At 56.6% G+C, this 24,972-nt stretch overlaps 1 protein-coding gene across 14 annotated transcripts; it reads right to left on the bottom strand.

The window, feature by feature from the left end:
* Positions 1-3,171: 3,171 nt before the first annotated feature.
* LOC141952503 (fas-binding factor 1 homolog) lies at positions 3,172-23,483 on the bottom strand. 14 transcript variants are annotated; one of them, XM_074889995.1, is made up of 30 exons: positions 23,253-23,483; positions 21,865-22,078; positions 21,507-21,534; positions 20,819-20,860; positions 20,408-20,498; positions 19,933-19,993; positions 19,368-19,418; positions 19,084-19,228; positions 18,444-18,521; positions 17,617-17,736; positions 16,585-16,738; positions 16,226-16,362; positions 15,758-15,860; positions 15,243-15,638; positions 14,304-14,381; positions 13,912-14,006; positions 13,144-13,202; positions 11,516-11,650; positions 11,213-11,313; positions 10,576-10,782; positions 9,677-9,784; positions 8,787-8,926; positions 8,370-8,488; positions 8,116-8,238; positions 5,870-6,046; positions 4,952-5,128; positions 4,624-4,761; positions 4,386-4,518; positions 3,908-4,062; positions 3,172-3,317 (listed from the first exon to the last, which is right to left on the bottom strand). In XM_074889995.1, the coding sequence occupies exons 2-30, from the start codon at positions 21,958-21,960 to the stop codon at positions 3,234-3,236; spliced, it is 3,531 nt and encodes a 1,176-aa protein (XP_074746096.1). In that variant the 5' UTR covers positions 21,961-22,078; positions 23,253-23,483; the 3' UTR covers positions 3,172-3,233. The 14 variants fall into 14 exon arrangements, with proteins under 14 accessions (XP_074746096.1, XP_074746093.1, XP_074746104.1 ...); XM_074889992.1 differs by having other exon boundaries at positions 23,300-23,483; XM_074890003.1 differs by having other exon boundaries at positions 3,908-4,017; positions 23,300-23,483.
* Between the last annotated feature and the right edge of the window lie 1,489 nt (positions 23,484-24,972).

Genomic DNA, 24,972 nt, shown 5'->3' with positions numbered 1-24,972 from the left:
GTAGGACCCCACTCTGTGGATGAGAAGGGACACAAAATGAGGTGTCCCCCTCCCACATGCTGCTTTGGGGTCCCATGGCCCTGGGTGCTGCTGGTGTTGGGGCCGTGATGGGAACTGGGGGGGCAGAGCAGGGAGCCCAAGCCAGGGGATGGAATTGCCCTCTGATACAGAGAAATGACCACTTCCCTTCCAAATTTTTTACTTATAGCAACATCTGATGATTTCTGAATGTTGCTTAAGAATCCTGCTTGCCCAGGCTGGTCTGTGGATTCAGTGCAGCCTAGCAGACAGTTCGGGGATTAGCTTGGTATGATAAGAAGGTAACAGCTCGCCTTGAGTTACAAAGCAAAGAGATAACACGGACTTCTTGGAGACTCCATTATCGTTAGGAGAGGAACTATCTGGTGGAGACTGGCACTATGCGTTGGGTCCTGCCAGCTCGGCATTCCATTCAAAAGGTGAAAAATACACGACGAGGAAGACTGCGGGCCTTCCTCCAAAAGACCCCCGCAGACGCCCAGCAGGCGCAAAGAGAACATAAACTGCTGACACCAGCCTTTTAAACTAACCCCACATGACTTATGCATAGGCATGTTTGTATTGTGTAACCCTATGGATATGTATGTTTTAGTGTAATAAATACCTGGCTAATTGCCGAGACGGTGTGCAAGCTTTGTGGAGAAATCCCCTTGCACGCCGACCGGAGTAAACTGATTTATAACTCTATCCGAGTTGTAGAGTTTGTTTCCGCACGTCACCGACCCCCAGGGAGAGCCTGGGCAGAGTTGACCTGGTGATGCCCGTTCACTGTCACAGGGGGAATAAAGGATCTGGCGAAAGAGAAAACGAGTCGAGACCTGGCAGAGGAAAAGCTGCGGTTTGGGGCGTTTTGGGAGCAGCACTGACAGCAGCGCAAAGAGATGAACGCAGAGTGAAATGGGCTGAGCAGGAGGCGAATGAACCTTTACAAGGGCTGGTTAAGAACTTCCAAGCAGAATTAGAAGCTGAGCGGGAGAAGCAGCTGCGGGCACAGGGAACTGCCAACAGGTCCCAAAGGCAGTTGAGAAACGCGTTTGTTTGGGAGCGAGAGTTGCGCTTGGAATTAGCCGAGACGCGGAAGAGGATGGTGCAGTGAGTGGGGGGGCTCTAGTTTACCTCAGCAGTGTGAAACAATAAACAGAGAAGTAGCTGGGCATTACCCCTGGGGGGAGAGGGAGCAGATAAAGCTCGAAAACCAGAGAATCAATCCTCAAGCGGCTCCCACTGATGAGAAGGGAATTTCTGTACGATGGGGGAGCTGATGCCGTGCCGGAAATCCTAACAAAAGAAATACCCAATAGTGCAAATGAACTGGCAAAACTGCAGGAAAACCACAGTTCGACTCCCTAGAGAAACAGAGAGCGAGTGTGTGTGGAGGCTCTCACTCCCGGGAGAGACAGAATGGAACTCGGTGAAGAGGAGGCGCAGGGTTCCTGGGGTCTGGGTGTGTTTCTGACTGTCCCAGGGCTCCCAGTCCCTGACTCAGAGGCCGGCACACGGGGCCGGGGGCTGGATCCCCTGGGCTGGGGAGAGCTGGGAACCATCCCCATGCCAGGGCTGGACCAAATGACCCAAAGTGTGCAGAAAGCAGCTTGTCTTCAGCTCATGCACGACAGGCGTTCTGATAAAGGGCCTCCCTGACTCGCTAGAACTGTGTGCTCTACAAATTCAAGACCATCTTAGGGGGTATGGGGGGGTGGGCAGAGTGGCACTGGGATGGGTGACCTGTGTCTCTACCTGCCTTCAGTGGCCATCGTTGTCTTGCACCTAGCTATCACCTCCTGCACCCCTCGATCCTCACAGAATCACAGGATCATCTCGGTTGGAAAAGCCCTTGAGGCTCCTCCAGCCCCACCATGAACCTCACCCTGACCGTTCCCAACTTCACCAGATCCCTCAGCGCTGGGTCAACCCGACTCTTCAACCCCTCCAGGGATGGGGACTCCACCACTGCCCTGGGCAGCCCATTCCAACGCCCAACAACCCCTTCTGCAAAGAAATCCTTCCTAAGAGCCAGTCTGACCCTGCCCTGGCGCAGCTTGAGGCCATTCCCTCTTGTCCTGGTGCTGGGTCCTTGGCTCAAGAGACTCATCCCCCCTCTCTGCACCCTCCTTTCAGGGAGTTGGAGAGGGCCATGAGGTCTCCCCTCAGCCTCCTCTTCTCCAGACTAAACCCCCCCAGTTCCCTCAGCCGCTCCCCATCAGACCTGTGCTCCAGACCCTGCACCAGCTCCGTTGCCCTTCTCTGGACACGCTCGAGTCATTCAATGGCCTTTTTGGAGTGAGGGGCCCAAAACTGAACCCACTCATCGAGGTGTGGCCTCACCAGTGCCGAGTACAGGGGCAAGATCCCTTCCCTGTCCCTGCTGGCCACGCTATGGCTGATACAAGCCAGGATACCATTGGCCTTCTTGGCCACCTGGGCACACTGCTGGCTCCTGTTCAGCTGGTTGGCAATCATGCCCGCCCCGTCCCTCTCTTGACTGGCAAGAGAGATGGAGGCCAGACAAACTGTGGCTCTTGATACAGTCCACTTCACATTTGCTCCTAGCCGTGGTTAAGGATCATGCCAGTGGCTACAGGTACCGCACCCACGGGAACAATTATGAGGTTTTGAAGCTCGGGCAAGTGGGACTTTGAAGCGTGGTCAAGATGACCTGTGTTAGTGATGAGAAATTCATCGAGGAAAGACTTTGATCTCCAAACCCTAGAAAACAAGTGGAACGCCCTGGAACATAAAGAGAAGATCTGGGATTGTGCTGAGGATGAAATATTGGACAACCTGGCAAAGTGAACAACCAATTAATTAACGTGGCAATGAAACTAACTTCTGAGTGTCCTGGAAGTGAACTACCCTCGTTATAATACTAAAAAACAGACACACAGAGAGGTCAAAAAGACTGCTGCCCAGGTTGAGACCCTTTCCCTGAGCATGCGTAGTAGTAGAAGCACTGATGTAAGCCATATTCTAATTGTATGTTAATCACTAACCAATTAGTATCTAATAGGCGTATTTGGAAAAGCCTCTGATTTTTGTGTATAAAAGAAGCACAAAAACCTGCTGTTGGTGTGCCCGCTTTGTGGAAAAGTCCACCAAGCACCCAGGCCTGAATAAGTACAGTAACTCTGGTGAGTCTGTGAAGGGGGGTTTATTGAGCAGCCATCCCCTGGGCACTGCATGGGGACGCCACCCCTTCAGCCTGGCAGAGAAGCAGCGTTGTAGGACGCTTTCTTCAGGGACTCCAGGAAGAACTGCTCATTCTCTAAGTAAGCGTGGTCCTGAAAAGAGAGGGATGGATGGAAGAGGTATCAGAGTGCCACAGAAGGGGGCTCACAGTCCCGGGTGTCGCTCATGAGGGAGGGAAGCATCCCAAACCCTCCTTCCTGCAGTCAGCAGGGGGCAGGTACCCATCTGTGGTACCCCCTGGGGGGTGGGGTCTCCCCCCAACAATCCCACAACCACACACTCTGAGCAAGACCCACAGCGGAAGCCTCAAAGAGCAGCCCCGCCTGGGGAAGGACCCAGCAGGGAATCGGGGGGCTGACGGGAGAGGATGGGGACATCGTGAAGCCAGAGGCCAGCAGAGCTGGCTTCTCCCACCCAGGGACAGGGCGAGGACAAGGGCAACCCCATGGAGGACGTTATCCATGAGCCTGAGACCAGCTGTGAGGATCCACCCATCCTTGCTTCTGGCATCACTCCTCTAGGTGCCCGGGGCTTCTACAAGCCCGCCCAGCCCCACAGCTCAGTAATGATCTGAGCCACAGCCTGGGGTGTCTCCTATCAGGCTCAAATCAGGCTTCACCCAGCCCTGCTCCCACCCAGCTGGTTTGAAGCCCCTTCCAACCCCAGTTTCCCACCACCTCACCTGCTGGGCCCAGAACTTCATCATCGCCAGCGTGGCACTGAGCTCGGCGGAGCTGGCCATGGCCAGGAGTTCCCTGATACCTCCCAGGCTCCCGATGGGAGGTGGAAAGCCTGGAACAGAAGCCCGACTGTGTGGTGCTGCCGCCGTCAGAGGAACTGCAGATCGAGACAACACAGCATCCCTTTGGGTGCTGCCTGCGTGTCCCTGCAGCAGGGTCCTCCCCATGCTCCCAGTGCAAATGGGCTTTAACCCACCGGCCTCTCCCTTCCTGGCCCCTCTGCCCTCTCCTGGCACTGCCCTGGCTCAGAGCTTCGCTGAGCTCCTTCAGAGGACAAGGAGGCCAACACCCATCTGAGGTTTATATACAGGGGAACTAAAACAGCCCCCAGGAACAGCCCAAGCCTCCTGAGAAGTGGAATACAAGTGCATCTGCCCCCCAGCACATCCCTTCCCACCACCAGCAAGCACAAAGCCTTACACAGCGCACTGGAGAAGCCACTTGCAGGGGCACTGGAGTCCCGGCCTGTGGTCCGCAGCATCGTGGGGCTCTTGGGCAGCTCCTGGCGCAGCTGTTGGAGCTGGCTCCTCTGCTGAGCCATGCTCAGCCGGTCCTGCCCCGTCCCGGGGAGAAAGGGAGAGAGAGAAGCTGTTGGAAAAGGTTCAGGCCCTTGGCACCGTGGCCCCAGGCCCAGAAGGGAAGGCGAGGGGGTATTTGCCTGGTGCAGACGCTCTTCCTGCTGCCTGAGCTGCTCCAACTGCCGCTGCAGGGCCTGCAGCCTCGACTGGTCCTGCGACTCAACCCTGCGTGCCTCCCGCAGGGCTCGCTGCCCTTCCTCGTACTTCTGGGAGGAGAGCTGCAAGGCAGAGCGGCTGGGGAGGCTGGGGATAGGGACCCTCGCTGCCCTGGGGCAGGACTCCTTCGGGCATCCCCTCCTTCCCCTTCCAGGACAGGCTTTCTGCCCCTGCTTTGGCAGGGCTGTGAAAGCCCAGCTTTGCTGCCAGCCCGTGTACATCTGGGAACGGCAGCGCAGATGCTTCGCTTACCTCAGTCACGCTTTTCAGCTCCTCCTCCTGCTGCCGGACGCGCAGCGCAGCCCCATTCACCTTCTCCTGCTCCAGCTTCAGCTCCTGCCAGGCCTCGTCCAGCAGCTCTTTCTCCCTCGCCAGCTGCTCCTCCTGGGCTCTCAGCATGTGGACCTGCATCTTCACCTCTGCCCGCTCCTAGGATGGGCACAGGGGAAACCAGCAGATGACCTGCTCCGCCCTGGACGCTCTCTCGTATCTTCCCAAGAGATGGGAAAGATCTGCCCCTGCTGAGCTTCTCGTGTGTGCCGGTTTGGGGTGCAGAGCAACACCAGCAGGTACTCCAGCAGCACCCTCACCCCCCCAGCCTTGGGGAGCAGGGCCTGGCAGAGCTGGGACTGTACAGACACACACACACCCCCCTTCCCGGGAAAGGATGGAGCCCCTCCCCATGTTGCACATCCTAGAACATGCCCAAGGCACAGCACTTTGTCAGCAGTGGAAACACCCAGCCTCAAGGGTTATTTTCCACCCTGGTTGCCCTTAAAAATGCAGCTCTGCTGCACTGCCTGTGCCATATGTCCCCTCTGGACAGCCCCAGGGGGAAGCACAACTGGCTCTGCACCCATATCCATGGCACGGGCAGGTTTTCCTTAACTCACCACGGGGGGGTTCCTCTCACCAGACTCATAACGGAGGCGGCTGCGCCTGCTCTGGCTGCCCAAAGCCCTCACAGGCAAAGGGGAGAGACAGAGGTGACTGATGCCTCAGTCAACCTCTCCAACAAGCTGGTGGAGGCTGTTCCTGGAACAGCCTGATTCTCACCACCCCCAGTGATGTCTCTGCCTCCAACAACTCCACATCTCCCCTGTAGGCAGGACCCACCCGTCAGCCTGCCAAGGGGGTGCTGGAGGCCACGGGAAGGGGCTCTGCTGGTACCTTGGCCAGGCTCCTGACGGGGTCCTCTCCCTGGGAGTCCATCCCCACCACTCGGGCCGTGTCCCGCTCCTTGCTCAGCGGCTGCTGGGTGTGAAATTCAGCCCACTTGGCCGCCAGCTTCCGCCGCTCCTCTGCACATTTCTGCAGCACCGACATCTGCTCCTCCAGCAACGCGCTCTGGAGAGCATCGCCAGAGAGGGAGAGAGAAAGCACTAAGTCCCTTTTGCTGGAGCATTTTTCTCCTTTAAACCCATCTCTGCCACTGAACCCCGGCCAACACCTAGAGGCTGCTTCAAGCCCCCAGCGCCTGGCGTGAACCCCGCACGGAAAGCTCTGGCCCCACGCTCCTTGAGAAGCTGCAGTACCGTGCACGCACACAGCAGCCTCTCGCACCCGTGTGGCAGAGGGCTGGTCTGATGGTAATTCACCATGCAGCTGGGTGTGGGATTGAGGAGGCAGAGGAAGGATGCCTGGACAGGCTGGAGCGATGGGCTGAGGCCAACTGGATGAGCTTCACTAAGGCCAAATGCCGGGTGCTGCACTTGGGCCACAACAACCCCCAGCAGCGCTACAGGCTTGGGGAGGAGTGGCTGGAGAGCTGCCAGTCAGAGAGGGACCTGGGGGGGGTGATTGACAGCCGGCTGAACAGGAGCCAGCAGTGTGCCCAGGTGGCCAAGAAGGCCAATGGCATCCTGGCTTGTATCAGCAATAGCGTGGCCAGCAGGGACAGAGAAGGGATCTGACCCCTGGACTCAGCACTGATGAGGCCGCACCTCGATGAGTGGGTTCAGTTTTGGGCCCCTCACTCCAAAAAGGCCATTGAATGACTCGAGCGTGTCCAGAGAAGGGCAACGGAGCTGGTGCAGGGTCTGGAGCACAGGTCTGATGGGGAGCGGCTGAGGGAACTGGGGGGGTTTAGTCTGGAGAAGAGGAGGCTGAGGGGAGACCTCATGGCCCTCTACAACTCCCTGAAAGGAGGGTGCAGAGAGGGGGGAGGAGTCTCTTGAGCCAAGTAATGAGCGATAAGACAAGAGGGAATGGCCTCAAGCTGCACCAGGGAAGGTTTAGACTAGATATTAGGAAGTATTTCTTTGCAGAAGGGGTTGTTGGGCATTGGAATGGGCTGCCCAGGGAGGTGGTGGAGTCCCCATCCCTGGAGGTGATCAAGAGTTGGGTTGACCCAGCGCTGAGGGATCTGGTGTAGTTGGGATCTGTCAGTGCTGGGTTAACAGTTGGACTAGATGATCTTCAAGGTCCTTTCCAACCGAGATGATTCTGTGATTCTGTGATTCTGTGATGCTGCAGCCCAGCACCCAGCCCTTTCCTCCACCACACACCGCAGCACAGCCCCGGTCAGGATGTGTGAAAAGCACCTGGAGATGTCCGCCTGAAGTGCTAAGGCTTGGACAACGGGCCCAAGTCAGAGTTGACCTATAGATGAATCCTGTATATTTGATAACTGATAACCATTGTGCTAGTAGGTATTGCATTAAGTTATAACAACCCACTTTTGCTGATGTAAAAAGTGCTGAAGCATTGAAATACTGCAGCCTGAACAACAGGCCCTGAGCCGAAGCTGCTAACTTAGCATGTAGTCATTAACAAAATATGTAAACTCACCAGTGAAAGACGCAGCTTAGACAGAATATAATCAGTAGTGAGGATGAAAGGCCAAGAGAATGTATCCAGCTTTCCTTTCTTAGCCTTGTTCAAGGCTGAGAACCCAAGTATTTGGCCTCCCTTGGTTCTCCCCCCCAAGCCCTGGCCAGGCTTCGGGCAGAATCCAACAGGAGAATGAAACCAGAAATTTTCCGCTCAAAACAAAGGTGTCAGTTATTCTGGGTTGCTGATTTTTGGGTACATAAGGCCGGACCTGCTCACAGTGACTCTGGATGCCTCAGCTACGGGTGGACGCCCCGCGTAGGATTTCCCACTCCCTGGGAAAGGCTCAATAAATCCTCACTGCACCCCGGGCTGCCCAGCACCTGCGGGGCTGGATGTTGGTAACATATGCAAGTGGTGACGGATCTTTCTTAATCACTATTCTCCCCATCGTGTAGTGATGATTTGATGCATTACACTGTATTTTCCTATTTGTTGCTTTAGGTGCATTATTCTGCCTTTTCTTACTGCATGTTTTACTGTTACATTATTTCATTATCACCAGTAAAATACACCTACTCTTTTCACTCTGGTGTCTGAGTTTCATTGGTATCCTTAATCAGCAAAACACCGCCCCACCTCACCTTCGCCCTCTCCAGCTCCGCTCGCTCCACGGAGAGCTGCTGGGTCACGACTCGCCGCTCCTCCTCCAGCCAGTGCTGCAGTGATTCCGCCCTGGAGCGCTCTGCCAACACCCTCTGTCGCTCCTGGGTTCAGACACAGAGGACAGACAGATGCCATTCGCAGGCTCCAGGCCAGGGACCTCCCGTGGGCAAAACCAACGGCCCATCCCCAGACAGGAGGGCTGAGCCAGGCAGAGGACACAGGCTGGGCTCACCTGCTCCAGCAGTCGAGTCTGGTCCCCCAGCCTGGCCTCCAGTTTAGCCACCACCTCCTGGAGTCGGCGCCGCTCCTCCTCCGAGTCCCTCTGCTGCTGCCACAGGCTGTCCTGGAGCACTGGGGAGAGGCAGCAGCGGGGCCATGAGCAGCATGAAGAGGGAAGCCCCGCTCTGTCCACACCAGATTTACAGAAAAACTGCACATGTTTGTGCTCAGCACCTTCTGCACCTCCCCCAGGACACCGTTTGGGAAAGGAAAGACCCCGAGATGCCCAGTGACCAAGGCAGGCAAGGCTCTGCCAGCCTTGGCTCCCAGCCTCTGGTCAACTCAGAGCAACTTCTCCCCGTTTCCTGGGTGTCCCCAGCCCCGGCGGGGACCCCGTGGCCATTTTGGCGCAGAGGAACAGCAGACGTACCCTTGAGCTGCTTCTGCTGCTTCTGTGCCCCCATGGCCAGCTCCTGGGAGGTGATGTGGTGTGTGGCCTCCACCCTGTGCAAGACGTCACGCAGGTCGCTGGAGAACTTCTCCATCTGCTCGATGACGCCATTCAGAGTCCTGCGGAGAGCAGCAAGGGGGGGTCACCCTGGGGGGACACACTTCATCTCCCCGCAATGAAGAGGGGGACGTATGGTGGGCCAAGGGTGCTGGAGCAAGGGCAGAGGAGGGCAGCAAAGCTGGTGAAGGGCCTGGAGAATAAATCCTGTGAGGAGAGATTGAAGGAGCTGGGACTGTTCAGTGTGAGGAGGAGAAGGCTGAGGGGAGACCTCATCACTCTACAGCTCCCTGAAAGGACATTGTAGAGAGGTTGGTGCTGGTCTCTTCTCACAGGGAATTAGTGACAGAACAAGAGGGAACGGCTTTAAACTGCAACAGGGGAGGTTCAGACTGGACATGAGGAAAAAATGTTTCACAGCAAGAGTGGTCAGAGAGTGGAATAGGCTGCCCAGGGAGGGGGTGGAGTCCCCATCCCTGGGTGTGTTTAAGGGTCATTTGGATGAGCTGTTGGGGGATGTGGTGTAGGGGAGAACTTTGTAGAGCAGGGCTGAGGGTTGGACTCGGTGATCCCAAGGGGCTTTTCCAACCTGAATGATTCTGGGATTCTGTGAAAGGCTGGGCAGCCCTGCCCCAAACCTCTCTGGGGCAGAGCAGAGCAGCATTCCTGCATCAGCAGAGCTCAGCGTCCCTGGAGGCAGAGGCTGGGAGAGGGGACGGCCTCTGGTGCCACGGTCTGAGGCTGGTTCCCCGTAGGACAGGGAACACCGTGGCCAGGGACCAACGTGGGGATGCGACACCGGCCATCGGTACCTGCTGTGCGAAGTGGTGCTGGTCACCGCATCGACCTCCTGGTCCTTCAGTCGCTTCAGCCGCTGGAGCTGCTCGTCGTGGTCTCTGCGCAGCTCCTGCACAGACACCCTGCAGGACACAGGCAAGGAGCCCACCACGGGCTGTTACAAACTGGGGCTCCCCGGGACAGGCACCGGGGAAGAGGCTTGGTCAAGGGCCTGGGAACGAGGTCCCAGGAGCTGAGCTGGCATGGGGGTCTGTCCCGGGGCATCCCACTGACAGGCATCCGCATTTGGCACAGACCACAGCTGGGGGTGATGGGCTTCTCCACCAAAAACTGATTTCTCACTGACCCCCACTATGTGGACATCAGTGACTCACTGACCTTGATAAAAGGGGTTTGGGGGAGATAAAACACTGGGTTCAGCACCTTTCAAAATACAATGAATTCACTCTGAAAGGACATCTCCAGCCACATCTCTCTCGTCCAGCTACAAAGCAAATCCCCATTCCAAAAGCCACCCAACTGCCCACAGCCCAGCGCTTCTGGAGTCTCCTTTCTCCTTTCACAGAATCCCAGAACCATCTGGGTTGGAAAAGCCCTTGAAGCTCCTCCAGTCCCACCATGAACCTCACCCTGACCGTTCCCAATTCCACCAGATCCCTCAGCGCTGGGTCAACCCGACTCTTCAACCCCTCCAGGGATGGGGACTCCCCCCCTGCCCTGGGCAGCCCATTCCAACGCCCAACAGCCCCTTCTGCAAAGAAATCCTTCCTAAGAGCCAGTCTGACCCTGCCCTGGTGCAGCTTGAGGCCATTCCCTCTTGTCCTGGCGCTAAAGAACTTTCACTGTGTCCCCAATTCCTCTGCCACAACCAGCAGCACCAGCCCCACGCATGCACCGCTCGTGCCGCTCTCACCTCTGCAGCTCTCGCAGCCGCTCCAGCTCCAGCGCGTTCCGCTGCTCCAGCGCGGCCAGGTGCTGCTGGTGCTGCGCCAGCAGCTCTGCCCGCGCCTGCTCTGCCTCCTGCCTCTGCCCCAGGAGCTGAGCCGCCAGCTGCTCCTTCTCCTGCCGCAGCCTCTGCTCCCGCTGCCTGCAGGTCTCCTCCAGCAGCTTCACCTGGCTCCTGCCCGCAGAGGTCACGGCCAGGACGAAGTGTTACTTTCAGGGCGATAGCCAGGCATCTCCACCCAAAGCACACGCAGGGATCTCGGAGCAGATCGGTGGCGCTGGAGGCGCAGGGAAACATGCCGACTCTCCGCAATCAGAGCCCTTACTGCCCAGGGTGGTGCCCTGGCTGGGGACATGTTGGTCATGGGATCAGCTCCTCCTCCTTCTCCCCCACAGGATGGTGTCGGTGAGAGTGGACCCCCCCTTGTCTCACTCGTGGGGCTCCTCTCTGCCCCCACCAGCTCCACACCCACACGGCTCTGGGCCTGCCTGCCCCAGGCACGGATCCGGGCAGCACCCCAGCGCTCCCCGCCCCGGTGAGAGGGACAGGGCTGTAGGCAAGGCCCTGGCAGAGGAGGGAAGCATGTGTTCTCGCCTGTGGGTACCTGTGGCTGCTCTCGAGGAGATCCAGGTCCTCCTGGTGCCGCTGCCGGAGGCTCTCCAGCAAGAGTCTGTCCTGTGCCCGTGCCAGCTCCAGTGTCCGCACCTGCCGAGCACCAGGGGAGAAGGTCCTTGTGCCGCCCAGGGGACAGAGCTCCCACAGCAGCACTTGCTGGCCGCAGCCTTCTCTGGACAGACAGCTTCCTCCTCTCTGTCCTGGCCCCCTGATGCCATTGGGAGCAGGCATGGCCCCTGCTCCTGCCCCTGGCTCCCCCCTGCTCCCCCATCCAGCAGGCGGTGGGGCTCACCTGGCTCTCCAGCTCTGCCACACGGGCCTGGGCACAGAGCAGTGCTGCCTGACAGCCCGTCGCATCCTCGTGGGGCTGGGCAGTGGGAGCCCCCAGTCTCCTCTCATGCAGCAAGCCCAGGCCTGGGGACTCTGCCTGCAGGGATGGAGAGAAAAGACCCAGGCCCTTCAGGATCGGGGGCTTTGTGGTGCTGTAGAAGAATTTTAAACATAACCTCTGGTATATCTGAAATAGATTTTAAGGCCTAGGGAAATGTGTTCAGGACTGAGCTATCTTGTAATATTACCAAGGCAACCAGAATGCTGCTCAACAGGCCTGAAAAGTGTTCTTAGCCTGCTTCTTCTATAGTCCCAACCCAAGGCTGGTTTAAAACCCAGTCAAGCTCATCATACAGAGACACTTTTAACAATGGATGATTATCTAAACACAGGTGTTTTGCTAGATTAAGAGAATCTAGTACATAGAAACTGTTTGCTCTACCTGAGCTTTTAATAGAACATCTTGAAGTCTTTCTCAAAATTGTGTGAGATGAAAACTAGAGAAAGAAAGATAAAGAAGATGATGACCCAAAAGATGACCCTGACACTGAAGCAAGAATTGGAACAGAACAATGAGAATCAGCTGAAGCTGTGGAATATAATGGACTTTTGAAACTGATGAAGAATTAAGAGCTGAGAGTTCGTGGGAAAACACCAAAGAGTTTTGTATTGCATAATGTTATGTAGAATCATATCTATAGAAGGCATTTTTTGTTAGCCACTGCCACTCCCTGAGGTGCTGGCCCAGCTCTGAGTTGTTAATAAAGCCAGCCTAGAGATACCCACAGTCTGGCGAAATTCTTTAACGGGTGGGGCCATCAGCCCCCAAAGGCAGGCACGTGCCTCGCCCGCAGCTGTGCCCTGGCTGTGCTAACCTGTGGAGACACAGGGACGCTCTCGGGGAGGTAAAGCCCTGGGGAGAGCGTCTCCTCCCAGCCCGGGAATGGCAATCCAGCCCCAGCCTCCTGCAGTCCCTCCTCTACCCATCTCCAGCCCAACCCCGCTGCTGCCCAGGTGACACTCGGCAGCCCCTACCCCAGACACAAGCGTGCTGGACTCTTCCTTCTCTGGGGACATACTCGAGGATAAGACCGTGAGTCCTCTGGGAGACAGTGTGTGTCCTGCCACCAGGGCCGGGCCAGGAGGCCCAGCTTGATGACACCAAGCAAGAGCTGCCCTCCCTGTCACAGGCTCCGATTCCCCTTCAGTTGTCTAGAAACAATCTCAGAGCATCTTCACCACCGTGCTGGGGAAAACCAGCTGAAGAAAAAGTCCTTCACCAGCTGGAGGCTCTGATGTCTTATTAATAGAATACAGAGATGCCTGGGGAACTCTGTCACCACTGCTCAGGCAATGCAGGGCTGTCAACGCACACGATTTACAAAGCAGCCACAGCACACACGCTTTGGCCTGACAAATACAACTCGTGGCATCTCGGGGCTCTCCAAAGCCTTTGCCTCCATGAACGCAGGCTCCCAGGGGTGCAAAGTGGGGCACAGCCATCCTCCTGCCCAGGGAGTTGGCAGGGGAGGGCTCACGATCACCACCCCAATCCTGCACCTCTTGGGGGCACAGGCCCAGCAGACCTACCTGAGCCAGCGGGGCAGGGCGCTGCGTCTCCTGCTCTCCCGGGAACAAGGCTGCGGGGACTGAAAATGGAACAAGTCTGTGATTCAGACAGGCCAAGGGGAACCATTCCCTCCCAGAAGGACGAGGGCCTGGGTCTCCTTGGCAGAGCGAGAAGGGTCCTGCCCCGCTCTGGCAGCTGGGGATGGGGATGGAGGCTCAGACGGGCTTGTTCAGACCCGCATCCCTACCCCACCCCATACACAGTGGGGGGGACTCTGCTCTGCAGAGTAAGTCTGGGGGCAAAGCACAGCTCCTCCTCCATCTCCATCAACTTGCGAGGAGGCTGGGTCCCCTCAGCCACTTGCAGTGGCCTCTGAAGTGGTGCTCAGCCTCAGCCTAGGGCAGGAGGGGGTCTGCCTGCACACAGAGCTAGTGGGACGAGTGTTGGGGCAGCAGGAGGAAAGAGGGAGAGAGAAGGGACAGCACGAACTTAGGCCCACCCATTGCTCAGAGAGAGCAAGTCCCCGGCAGCCCTCTGAAACCCCACAGGCAGCGCTGCGGAGCTCAGTGCGCCCCAGCACCGTGTCCCCACCGCGCCACGACACGGGGATGGTGGGATCCTGCAGCCTGGCAACCCCCTCCAGCAACGGCTGGGCAAAGCCCGGGCAGCGTTCACACGGACAAGGGCGATGCTGCGGCTCCTGCCTTTTTGTGCTGGTTGTTTTTGCAGGGCTGGGGGGACCCTCTCTGCCTCCTGCTGCCCAAACTGGACAACCACACGAAACGCACCCGGGGCGCTGGCGTCTCTGGAGGGATCCCCCTGTGCGGCCTCCAACGGCGGAGCTGAGGCTTGTTCCGCGGTGCTGAGCCAGAGGAGCGGTGGCCTGCGTGGGCACAGAGACACGAGTGATGCACACCAGCGCTGCAGCTCAGAGAGGTGTGCACAGATGTTCTCCTGCTCCGCATTTCGGGGAGTTTAAAGCTTGGCAGTCCCACTGTGACCAGACAGGCAAGAGCCCAACGATCCCTCAGAGCCGCCTGCCCTCCCGCTTACAGAGGTGCCAGGGCACGTGATCCCCGCTGGCTACCAGCCCTCCCCGTTGCCCCATCTCCCACACGCAGCTGCTTTCAGCAGGACACCCCTCCCATGGAGGATGCCTGAAAGGCGAAGGCGGCCTTACCCGGAGCTGTCTGTGCTCGCTGCCTCGTCCTGCACGGTGGCTGCCTGCGGCCGTGCTCCTGGGGAGGCTGCTGGCCGGCTGCAAGCAAAAAGCATCCGATGTGGGAGAGCCCAGGAGGTGAGAAAAGACAAGATCCTCTCCCCCAACACCAGTTCCTGCCTCACAGGGGAAAGCCTCTGTCCCACTCAGCTGCAGCAGGATTCAGCCTTTTGGCTGCAGAGGGAGCAAAGACACCTCAAAATCTCCATCACTGCTCTTCCTCCTTGCTGCATCCACCCCCTTCCCCTGGGCAGCAGCAGCCCCAGCTAACACAGCCCTGCCCACGCCACAGGGCTCTCTGTCTGCAATTCGCTTCCCAGTCCCCTTCAGTGGCACGAGTCCGGACTTGGGTCTGTGTCAACTCTGCTGGAGGAGGTGCTTTGCCTCAACTAGGAGGAAGAAAAGGGAATGAAAATGAAAGGGAATGAAAGGGCTCAAACGAATTTCTGACAATTACTGAGACTAAAACTGTGACATGATGTATGAAAGCTTTGCTTGTGCTTTGCTTTGTTTGTTTCAAAGCTTTGCTGGTGTTTTGCTTCATTTGTTTCTCAAGGACTCCTGACTCCCCAACTGTTTCCTTAGGTCCCTTTGTCTGTTTATACAAGCGAGGAGCACAGGGAGGAGCTGGTGGGGGTGTACTGATCCAGGACAGCTCCGCAGGACTCACGGCACTGTGTGCCATCCCAAGATGGCTACAACTGGCAGGAGAGCCCAGAGGTGTGATGGGACTGCAGGCTGGATCAGTGGTACAAAGCCCTGCATTCTTACCCCAACGTGAGACAAGACAGTGCTTAAAATTAATTTCTCAGATCTGAGCCCAGGGTTTCTGAGAGCTCCTGCTGGAGCAGCTACACACGGAGCTGACAGGAGCACTGCGGCCATCAACCATGCCTTTACCTGACAGGAGAGCCGGGATTCAGCCCTTCAACTGGGGCCTCCGAGGCCTTGGCATTCCTCTCCTGGGCCTTCGCCTGCGCTTGGGCTTTTTTGCGAGATAAGGCAGCGCTCAGCCAGTCCTCCTCCTCCACTGCATCAGGTTTAGAGGCTGCCTCCTCTGCACCCGGGAGCTGTCTGGTGGGGCCGGGCCGCCCAGCTGTGGCAGGGCTGGGGGAGCGCCCTGCAGGACTGGCCTTCGCTGGAGACAACAGCTCCAAATCCATAAAATCTTCATCTTTCAAGCCCAGCCAGTCACCTCCAGTCCTGCAGCCCCGCGCGGGGCTCTGGCTGGCTGAAGGAGAAGCTTTGGAGTGGGGCTCTGCTTTTGGTTCGCTGCTGTTCTCAGCTGAAAACCTGCTGTGAGGAGAAGCAGTCGCATCCCTGCTCGCGAGGGGACACCGGGGGACCCTGCCCGCTCCACTGCAGGGGCAGTGTGGCCAGTGGCTGGAACTACAGACACACAGAGAGCACAATACCTCAGAGGCTGCCTCCTCGCCGGCCGGCCCTTGGCTGTGGAGGCCACTGAGGGCTGGTACGCTCCAAAGACAAAATCCTCCTTGTCCCAACCCTCTTCCTTCTCTGTTCAGACAAGCGGCCTTGAGTCAGCGCCCAGAGGAGCAGCCGGCTGCAAAGACACTAGCCCTCCTCCTCCTCCCCCCCTGCAATTCCCACTGACAGTGCTGCCTCTGGGAAAACACCGCTGGAAACGTCTTGCCCAGAAATCGGTGGGCAAGGGGCCTCCTCGGGGTGGCTGGGAAAAAATTTTGTTGGGAATCAGCCCACGGCCAAAGGGAACTGAGTTACAGCTCCTGTGCAAATGCTGCCAGGCTGCCGCGAGGGCAGAAAGGGCATTTCCCCTGCAAGGGCAGCAGAAATCAATCTCACTCTCCCAAGCCAACGCTGCCACCTCTGCAGCCCCCGCCAGCGTCCCCGGCTGCGCTCACCCGGCTGCTTTTGGTACTTCTTCTCCAGTTTGAACTCCCGGTGCTCTCCCAGGCCTGGCTCTTCCAGGATTCTGGCCACGGAGCCTCGTCCCAGCAACTCATCCAGCATGGCGCGGGCTGGCCGGACCTCCTCTCTGCTGGGGACACAGCGGCAGATGGGTTTCTCCCAGAGGCAGGGCTGGTCCTCCTCACACAGCCTTGCCAGCCTGCTCTGGCTCTTCTCTGGGAAACAAGGCTGCTCTTGCCCCTTTCTGGGACCCACAGGCAGAAGCTCAGCATCCCCCACCCACCATGGTGGCACCATCTCAAGACACAAGCCATCCCCTCCTTTACTCCCGCCGCCCCTTCACTGCCCTTACTCTTCTGCCTTCTTGGTCTGCTTTTCATCTCTTCCTGGGCCACTGCCAAGGCCCAGTGCAGCCATCAGGTCGTCACCATCATCTTCAAACGTGAGCTCCTTCCTGCTCTGGACTGGGGCTGCGGTGCACAGGGACATCTGGGCTGGGGGTGGCTCTGTGGGTGGGATCACACATGGTAGGAGGTTTGAGCTGGGCTTGTCTCTTTTTTTATTTTTTTTTTTTCAACAAGAGATCGGAGCAGCCCTGCCTGCTCTTATCTCTCAGGACCGTTTACAGAGTCATTTTTAAGTAGCCATTTTTGGTGACCAAATCTCAGAGCAAGTGACAAAGTGGCAACGTGCTACTGCCTGGTCCGTAGCCACTGATGGGACATTGCTGGGTGTCACTAACACTGGGGTTTCCAGCTCTGACGGACACCAGCAGCTTCTTCAGCTTTGCAAGTTTCCACTCAGATAATTCCTCCCCACCTTCACCCAAAGTCCCTCTTCCACCAATGCACCTTAGTCCTTGCCCCAACCCACCAGCTGCTACTTGTGTCCAGGGTGGATTTATCAGGGTGAAAGGAGGTTTGAGGGGACTGCCAGACCCACTGGCACCCCTGCTGCAGCAACAAGAGAGACGAGTGCCTGTAACACGGTCACAGTGCAGCTGGATCCTACCCAGAGGTGCAACTGTGGTTTGGTGTGGACCAGCGATGCCCTCAGCCACCCAAATCCTGACCCAGAACACTGGTTCTCATCTGGCAGCGTGCAGAACAGGCTGGATGAGGTCCAAGGGAAGATCTGAGACTCCCAGAAAGAATTCCCAGAAAGGAAAGGTCAGTTCTGTAACCTGTAGCACACTGGAAATATTGAGCACTTGGGGAGCTGTTACCAGCTGTAACCCTGCTACCTAGCTGCCCTCTAAAGGACCATAGTGGTTAACAAGAGATGCCACTAGCTGGCTTTCATTTAACGTTTGGACATCACACAAACTCAGCCAGGCTGCTGATTCATTTAATACAAAGAGGATGCATCAAGCAACCCTGCTTACCTTTCTCTTTGCTCTGTTCTGTTTTTTTCTCAGAGATGCTTTTAGTGCCTGTTGGACATGGCTTCTTGGGAGCATCCTGCTCCTCATCAGACAAAAGCCCTGACAAAGGATCATCTAAATCTGGGAATTACCCCGTAGGGGCAGAAAAGGAGAGTAGTAACAGTAAAAACAAACAAAACAACAAAACCAAGGTTATTTAGAACAACGGTTCTGTGCTAAGCCAAACCATGAGCACATGGGGACAGGAGATCATCTCTGCCCAAAGCCACGAACGCAGACCCTGCACAGACCTGAGATATCCTTGAGTATCTCAAAACTGGGGCGCTGTAACGCTTGACCACTCTTTAGGCAATGACAAAGGGGAGCAGAAAGCCTACCTAAATCACCTAAAGCCAATTAGTGATTGGAACAGATGCTGACCTCAGTTAAAGCGCAGGCTCTGACAGCCAGATCTCAGCTGTGCCAGGAAAACAGCCCCCCTCTTTGGAAGGGGGACAGAATCCCCCCCTCCCCGATACAAGGGTCTCCAAGTGCTACAGACAGGCATTAAAAACCAAAGCATGGCTGAAAAAGCAAATGCCCTCAGGAATCCTCTCCCAGCCCCACCCTGGGGAGAGCCTCCGACACTGAGCAGTCTTTTTTTTTTTTTCCTTTGGTCACCTCTAAGGGATGAGCTTTGCACAGGCATGGCAGGGGTGAGGGATGCTCTATGTCATTAACCAGCCAAGCCTTTGGGTGACAGAAAAGGCAAGCTATGGGCAAAAAGCAAGGACAGAGTCCTCAGCTGCCCCCACACATCCATGTGCTGAAGGGAAGTGACATCCTACCTTCAAAGTTAAATTCCCTGTACTGTTGGGAAGCAGGGAAGGATGACTGTGGCTTCTCCATCGCAGGTCCAGACTCTCCTAGAAAGAGAGGCCCCAGCTCTCACAGACAAGGTACTGCAGAGATGTCCCCTTCCCACCCTGGCTGAAGGTCACTTTTCTGGTGGCAGCCCCCTAAAAGCACATCCTGTGGCACACAGTCCCCTCACGGCCCTGTGGGGTGGAAATCTCTCTGGAGGGGCCTCCTTGCAGGCAGAGAAGGAGAAAAGGGCTTGGGGAAGAGCAGGCCAGGTTGGGGACAGGCATATCTTAAATGCACCCCCCTGGCTCTCCTTTCATGCAGACCAGGCAGATCCCTGGTCTTTGACCTGCACCAGGCAACAGCCAAGTGGGGTTTGGTGGGAGGCGGCAGCGCGGCTGTTGTGGCTGCTGATGGCAGTGATGTTATCACAGCACGACAAGATCCGGGCCAGGGATCAAATACACGGCCAGAATGACACTCTGTGCCCGGGACAGCCCCAAAACGGACCAGAAAAAAAGATTTTAGGGAACAAATCCACTTTTCATTCCCTAACGCAGCAGAAAATACACCCTGCTTGTTTGGAATCAGGCTATGACAAGAAGAGCAGAATCTCCTTTTTACCCTTCCCAGGAGCTAGCAGCTTCCCTGCGGTTTTTACTGCTCCTCCTGAGGAGTCACATTTCCCAGGACCTTTCACGATTGGCTTCCCCGGCCCAGAATCGGGTCTCGATATTCCCAGCAGATCAGCTTCCAGGTTGTCCATGTCCTGGAAAGCAACAGGATGATGACGGGAGCAGGGCGAGTGCTACTCCTGCCTCACCGCTGCTTCTCCCGTTGGAGGTTGGTGCTGGAGGCCACGGCTGCAGCCCACGCAGGGCTCAGACCAAGGGTATTTCTGCACTGACCTTCAGGCTCTGCAGCAGAGCTTGGGGCTCTCCGCCGGAGGCACTGGATCCCTGTGTGCCAAGGAGGGCAGAGATCAGAGACAAGCAGACTTTGGAAACTCCTCATCCCTCGCTTCCATGTTCCAGCCCCTGGTTTTCCTCATTGTTTGGAATGGGAGGATACATACCCAGTCCCTCACTGGAAACCCCCTGTGCCTTGATTCCTTTGCTGAGATCCTATTGCCTCTGGGAGAAGCATCAGGAAGACCCAGGCCGGTGCTTTGGGTGAGGGTCCTTCCTGCAACACTTCCTCTAAAGACACCCAGCAGGGCTGGGCTGCAGCACAACGTGCCCCCCTGGCTTTGCTCCAGCTCACCCAGGGCATCCAGAAGCCCTTCTCCCACCCACTCCCCCAGCCCATCTCCCCCCTAGCCATGCCAGAGAGGGGTCACCTCTTCAGCCAGCCCTCACGGTTCCCCCCAATATCCCACTGCTGACTTGGCTGGGGTGACACCAGGGGCAAGCTTGGCCCGCCTCAGTCCCAGCCCTCCGGGTACCCAGGCTCTCTCCCAAAATTTGGGCTCACCTCTGCAGCTTCCACGTCCTCTGCAGGGAATCTGCTGAAGAAATCCTCCTCTACAAAGGAACTGCAACACAAGCCCGGGGGTCAGCAACAGCACCCGTGAGCTCAGTAAGGGCGTGTTGGGGACAGCCAGGCCAGGTGGCGGCAGGCGGAGGGGACCACACGGGCAACAGAAACGGAGGCGAAAATAGCACCCGCATAAAAGATGGGAGTGCTGGGACTGCTGCAGTTAAGCGAGCAACTCTCCTAAGGCAGATGTACAGGAGATGTACCAGGCTGGGCGCACCCAGCTCCTACTGGAGAGCTTCAGGCTCTGGGCTCCCAGTTCCCAAAGGCATCACCGGTAACTCGCCTTCCCAGACAATCGCTGTCGGGGCAGGGAGCGAGGGGGAGAAGCTGAGGACGGGGCAGGTCACAAGGACCTGGGGAGCACAGAGAGATCTCCAAGAGCAAGAGGCTGTGTCTGAAAGGCACTCACCTCTGGCTGGCCGGCGAGCTGGTGCCCCGGGCTCTCCCACTGCTGCCCCTGGCCAGCTGGGAAGTTCTCACAGAATTAACAGGGCTTTCGTCTGGAAACAAGACAGGGAGACATGAGGATGATGGACACGGGCATATTCCTGACCTGGGCACCCCAAAGGCGGATTTGCTGTCTCCCTACGGGCCACAGAGGCTTTTAATCAGAGATGAACTTCACTTGGCCTCCCCAAGCTGACGTCCAGCCTCTTCAACGACCTCTGACTCTGGGAAACCCTGCTTGCTGCTTCCTCCCCCCTCACAGCTGGAGCCCCCTCGGAGATCACGGGCTGTTGCACCAGCACCTCCTGCTCCCAAGAGGGGAGTAAGAGGACAAGGATGCTGCCCTTTCAGAGGCAAAGAAGGTTCCTTTTACCGTCATATCCCAGGAGGTCACCAAGCACGTCATCGACAGACTCTGAAACCAGACAAATTAAAGGTGTTGAGCTCACCACGCAGGTGCAGAAAGGCTCCCAATTGGCTTGTGCTTTTGAAATCCCCCAGGAATAAAGGTTTGGTCTCAAGCGTAAGGAGAGAACTGTCAGGACTTGATCCAGTATTTTGTGTATAAAAGATTTCGCTTCACTTAGCCAGAAAGGAGATCTCCTTATCAAGGCAGCCAGCTGCTTCCTATTCAGTCACTGGCCACAGGCAGCCCTTCATCTGTGAGCTCTCACCCCACAGTGTCTCAGAGTCCCTGGGCAACCCCAAAAGCGCTGCTTCAGTATCAGGGGCTGCAAGAGGCCTCCAAACAAGCACCTGGGCATTAGGTGAGGTGAAGAACTGAAATAAAGGCATATATTCTGCCCTGGATTGGGGAAAGCCAGCAGGAAAGGACTGTAGGACCCCGGTAAGCAAACCCACTCGATGGGAGAGGCAGGTGAATATCTCTGGTTTGGGAATGAGATGATGTACTCAACTGCATTCTTCAGACAAGGACCATGAACCATCGCTGTAGCCAGGACCCCCACCTGATCCCGCTGCCCCCCTTCCTCTGTCCCCCACATTCCCAGCAGAACAAAGCACCTACGGACAGTGAAAGGAACACGTGCCAGGCTACGTACCTCTTAAACCTCTCTGGGGTTTTGCGGCCTACAGAGAAAGACAAATTCCCTCATTAGAAAATGAAGCAGGTCTGGCCTGGACCTTCTCAAAACACGATAAAGCCAGGGGCAGGTTTCTCCAGAGCATCCCATAAGCAACAGCGAAGCCCCCCTCCTCCTGCCCACACTGTTCAGCAAATGGCACCTGAAACGCCTGGAACCTCCGAGAGATTTACAACTTCAGAGCCAGCAGCGAGCACAGCCCCTCCTGCCCGCCAGCAGGGCTGAAGCCCTCGGGGTCACTTCTGCCTCCAAACAGAGGGGCCAGAGCAGCAAATCTGGATTTCCCAGGGCTGCCTTCGCACCCCATCGCACTCACCATCGCAGCGTCCCAGCCTTCCCCTGCTCCAGCAACCGAGTTTACAGGTTCTTCCAATCTCCACGTTGCAGGATGCTCTACCACCGTGGATGACATCCACACCAACCCGCAGGGACAGAAGGGTCTCCTCGGTTGCCGTTCCTGCCCGTGGCACCTCTCTTTACCTCTTCTCCTGCCGGGGCCCCACTGCTCTGCTGAATTTACACTGAGAAAACTGCAAAAAAAATGATTCAGAATAGCAAACACAAATTGCAGTAAAACCAAAACAGCCTCATGAAAAAAAATTATTTATCAAAAATAGTATCGTTCCAGCAAGAACAATAAAAGGAAATGTAAAAGCAAATTAAATAGTTAAAAATAAATACGTGATCTAATAACCTGTAATTCAGCCAAATTTTGTGACCTGTTAAGAAATGGCAGATGGTTTTGAAGTGAGAAACCTTAACGAAATAGATGCAGGCCTCTCAGCAGGGTGGGCTCTCAGCAGGATGGGCTCTTGAGATAAGGGAGGAGCTGCAACTACTGAGTCCCAAGATAAGGAAGGGGAATTCAAAGAATGCTAAATTGACATGCTGAAGAGACCTAATTGGGTGAAAAGTCATAAGAGGAAGAAGAGGAATCTTCAATCTTCATCCTGAAGACCCCTGCCCAAGACCATCAGGAGACATTGCGCAGGCGCAACGGGGAGGGACTTGGGGTGGGATTTATGATAATGATTTCTCAAAACTAATTGTAATATCTCTCCCTATTCTCGGGATTATCATGAATATGTAAACACTTACGCTATAGAAAGGAGCTGCTTTTCGCTCCAAAATGTGCACGTTTGTGGAGGAGAGATCCCCCGTGCACCCAGCACTGAATAAACGTACCTTCTTTATAACCTTACTGGTTGTAAAGTCGTGACTCCGCACGTCAGTTTGGAACTACCTTTGTAAAAATAACATTATGGATTTTACATTTCTTGCCACTACTTAATATCCCATGTCAAATGAGCAATGCTTGAAAACTAGGAAGTGTTAGATATGGCTGGGAGGAGAATGAGAAAGCATGAATTTTCTCTGTTGGAATTATAAGCAAGAAGGATTTCTTTGCAGAAGGGGCTGTTGGGCGTTGGAATGGGCTGCCCAGGGCAGGGGGGGAGTCCCCATCCCTGGAGGGGTTGAAGAGTCGGGTTGACCCAGCGCTGAGGGATCTGGTGGAGTTGGGAACGGTCAGGGTGAGGTTCATGGTTGGACTGGAGGAGCTTCAAGGGCTTTTCCAACCCAGATGGTTCCGGGATTCTGGGATTCTCTGCTCCTCCGCCTCGCCAAGCCGCTGGAAACAAGGCTCAAGCTGAGTCTTAAAAACCACCCCCCGTTCCCCAAAACAGTCTCGCACTGCAAAATAACCTGAGGGAGCAAGTCCTACCCGCCGCGGCCCCCCGGGGCGCCCCCACCTCTCCGACCCGCTGGGCACCCAACTGCCCTCCGGCCCCCACCTGCCCTGCGGTACCCCGGACCCCGGGGCCTTGGCGTTCCGGGGCCGTGTCCTCACCGCCGGTCCCACAGCGGCCCGCGCCGGTAGCGCCGCAAAGCCCCGCCCGCAGCACGCCCCGGGGAGGCCGCAGGCCCCGGCTGCCCCGGCCCAGCCCTTCCCGTCACGGGGCGATGGGAAATGTAGTTCCCGGCGGGCTCGGGGGAGCCCCGGCCCTGCGGCTCCACCGCCCCCCCCCGGAGCTTGGGGAAGAGCTCGGGCGGTGCGAGGTGCCCAAAGGCTGCAACTGCCCCTCCCGGACACCTCGACCCCAGCGGCCGGGCAGGAGGCGGGGGGGAGCAGCCGCAGGCTTGTGCCGTGTCACAGAACCCCAGAATCATTCAGGTTGGAAAAGACCCTCGGGATCATCGAGTCCAACCCTCAGCCCGACTCTACAAAGTTCTCCCCTACCCCACATCCCCCCACAGCTCATCCAAACGGCCCTTAAACACACCCAGGGATGGGGACTCCACCCCCTCCCTGGGCAGCCTATTCCACTCTCTGACCACTCTTGCTGTGAAACATTTTTTCCTCATGTCCAACCTAAAGCTCCCCTGTTGCAGTTTAAAGCCGTTCCCTCTTGTTCTGTCACTAATTCCCTGTGAGAAGAGACCAGCACCAACCTCTCTACAATGTCCTTTCAGGGAGCTGCAGAGAGTGATGAGGTCTCCCCTCACCTTCTCCTCCTCACACTGAACAGTCCCAGCTCCTTCAATCTCTCCTCACAGGATTTATTCTCCAGGCCCTTCCCCAGCTCGTTGCCCTCCTCTGCCCTCGCTCCAGCCCCTCGAGATCTCTCTCGTATTGAGGTGCCCAAAACTGGACACAACCCTCCAGGTGTGGCCTCACCAGTGCAGAGCACAGGGGGACTATCACCTCCCTGCTTCTGCTGGTCACACTATTTCTAATCCAAGCCAGGATGCCGTTGGCTTTCTTGGCCACCTGGGCACACTGCCGGCTCACGTTCAGCTGCTTGTCAATGAGAACCCCCGGACCCTTCTCTTCCAGACAGCTCTCCAGCCACACCTCCCCAAGCCTGTAGCCACACAGGGGGTTGTTGTGGCCCAAGTGCAGGACCTGGCACTTGGCCTTGTTGAAGCTCATCCCGCTGACGTTGGCCACCGATCCAATCTATCCAAGTCTCTCTGTAGAGCCTCCCTATCCTCGTGCAGATCGACACTCCTGCTTACCTTAGTGTCATCTGCGAACTCACTGATGATACACTCTGTGTCCTTATCAAGATCATCCATAAAGATGTTCAACAGAAATTGTCCCAACACCGAGCCCCGAGGAACACCACGTGTGACCAGCCGCCAGCTGGATTTAGCTCCATTGACCACCACTCTCTGGGACCATCCAGCCAGCCCATGCTTGAGTGCCACAGGGCCTCGGGAGTCTCCAGGTGCCTGAGGACACCCAGGGAACAGGGGGTTTGCTACACCCCCAAAACATACCTTTAAAGACAGCAAGCTGACTTGGGCACAAATTATCAGCCCCGCTGGGCTTTAAAGCCCTGTCATGGTGTTTAATTGATAAAGAACAATCACAGTCGTCCTTTCCAGTCACCCAGAACCCAGTTCCAGCAGGAGGTACCTG

The sequence above is a fragment of the Strix uralensis genome, chromosome 20 (assembly GCF_047716275.1).
Source record: "Strix uralensis isolate ZFMK-TIS-50842 chromosome 20, bStrUra1, whole genome shotgun sequence".
Lineage (NCBI taxonomy): Eukaryota > Metazoa > Chordata > Aves > Strigiformes > Strigidae > Strix > Strix uralensis.
Note: the sequence above shows the minus strand (reverse complement) of the source record. Positions and strands in the feature narration are given on the sequence as shown.

Bases quoted from the DNA above. Each gene is read 5' to 3' on its own strand.
- LOC141952503 (XM_074889995.1), bottom strand. From the start codon at position 21,960: ATGTCATCCACGGTGGTAGAGCATCCTGCAACGTGGAGATTGGAAGAA. The intron at 16,363-16,584 runs GTAAGGGCAGTG...CTGTGTCCCCAG, and splicing joins CAGACCAAGAAGGCAGAAGA to CAGAGAGGAGGTCCGGCCAG. The intron at 14,382-15,242 runs GTAAAGGCATGG...TTTTGCTTGCAG, and splicing joins AATCCCGGCTCTCCTGTCAG to CCGGCCAGCAGCCTCCCCAG.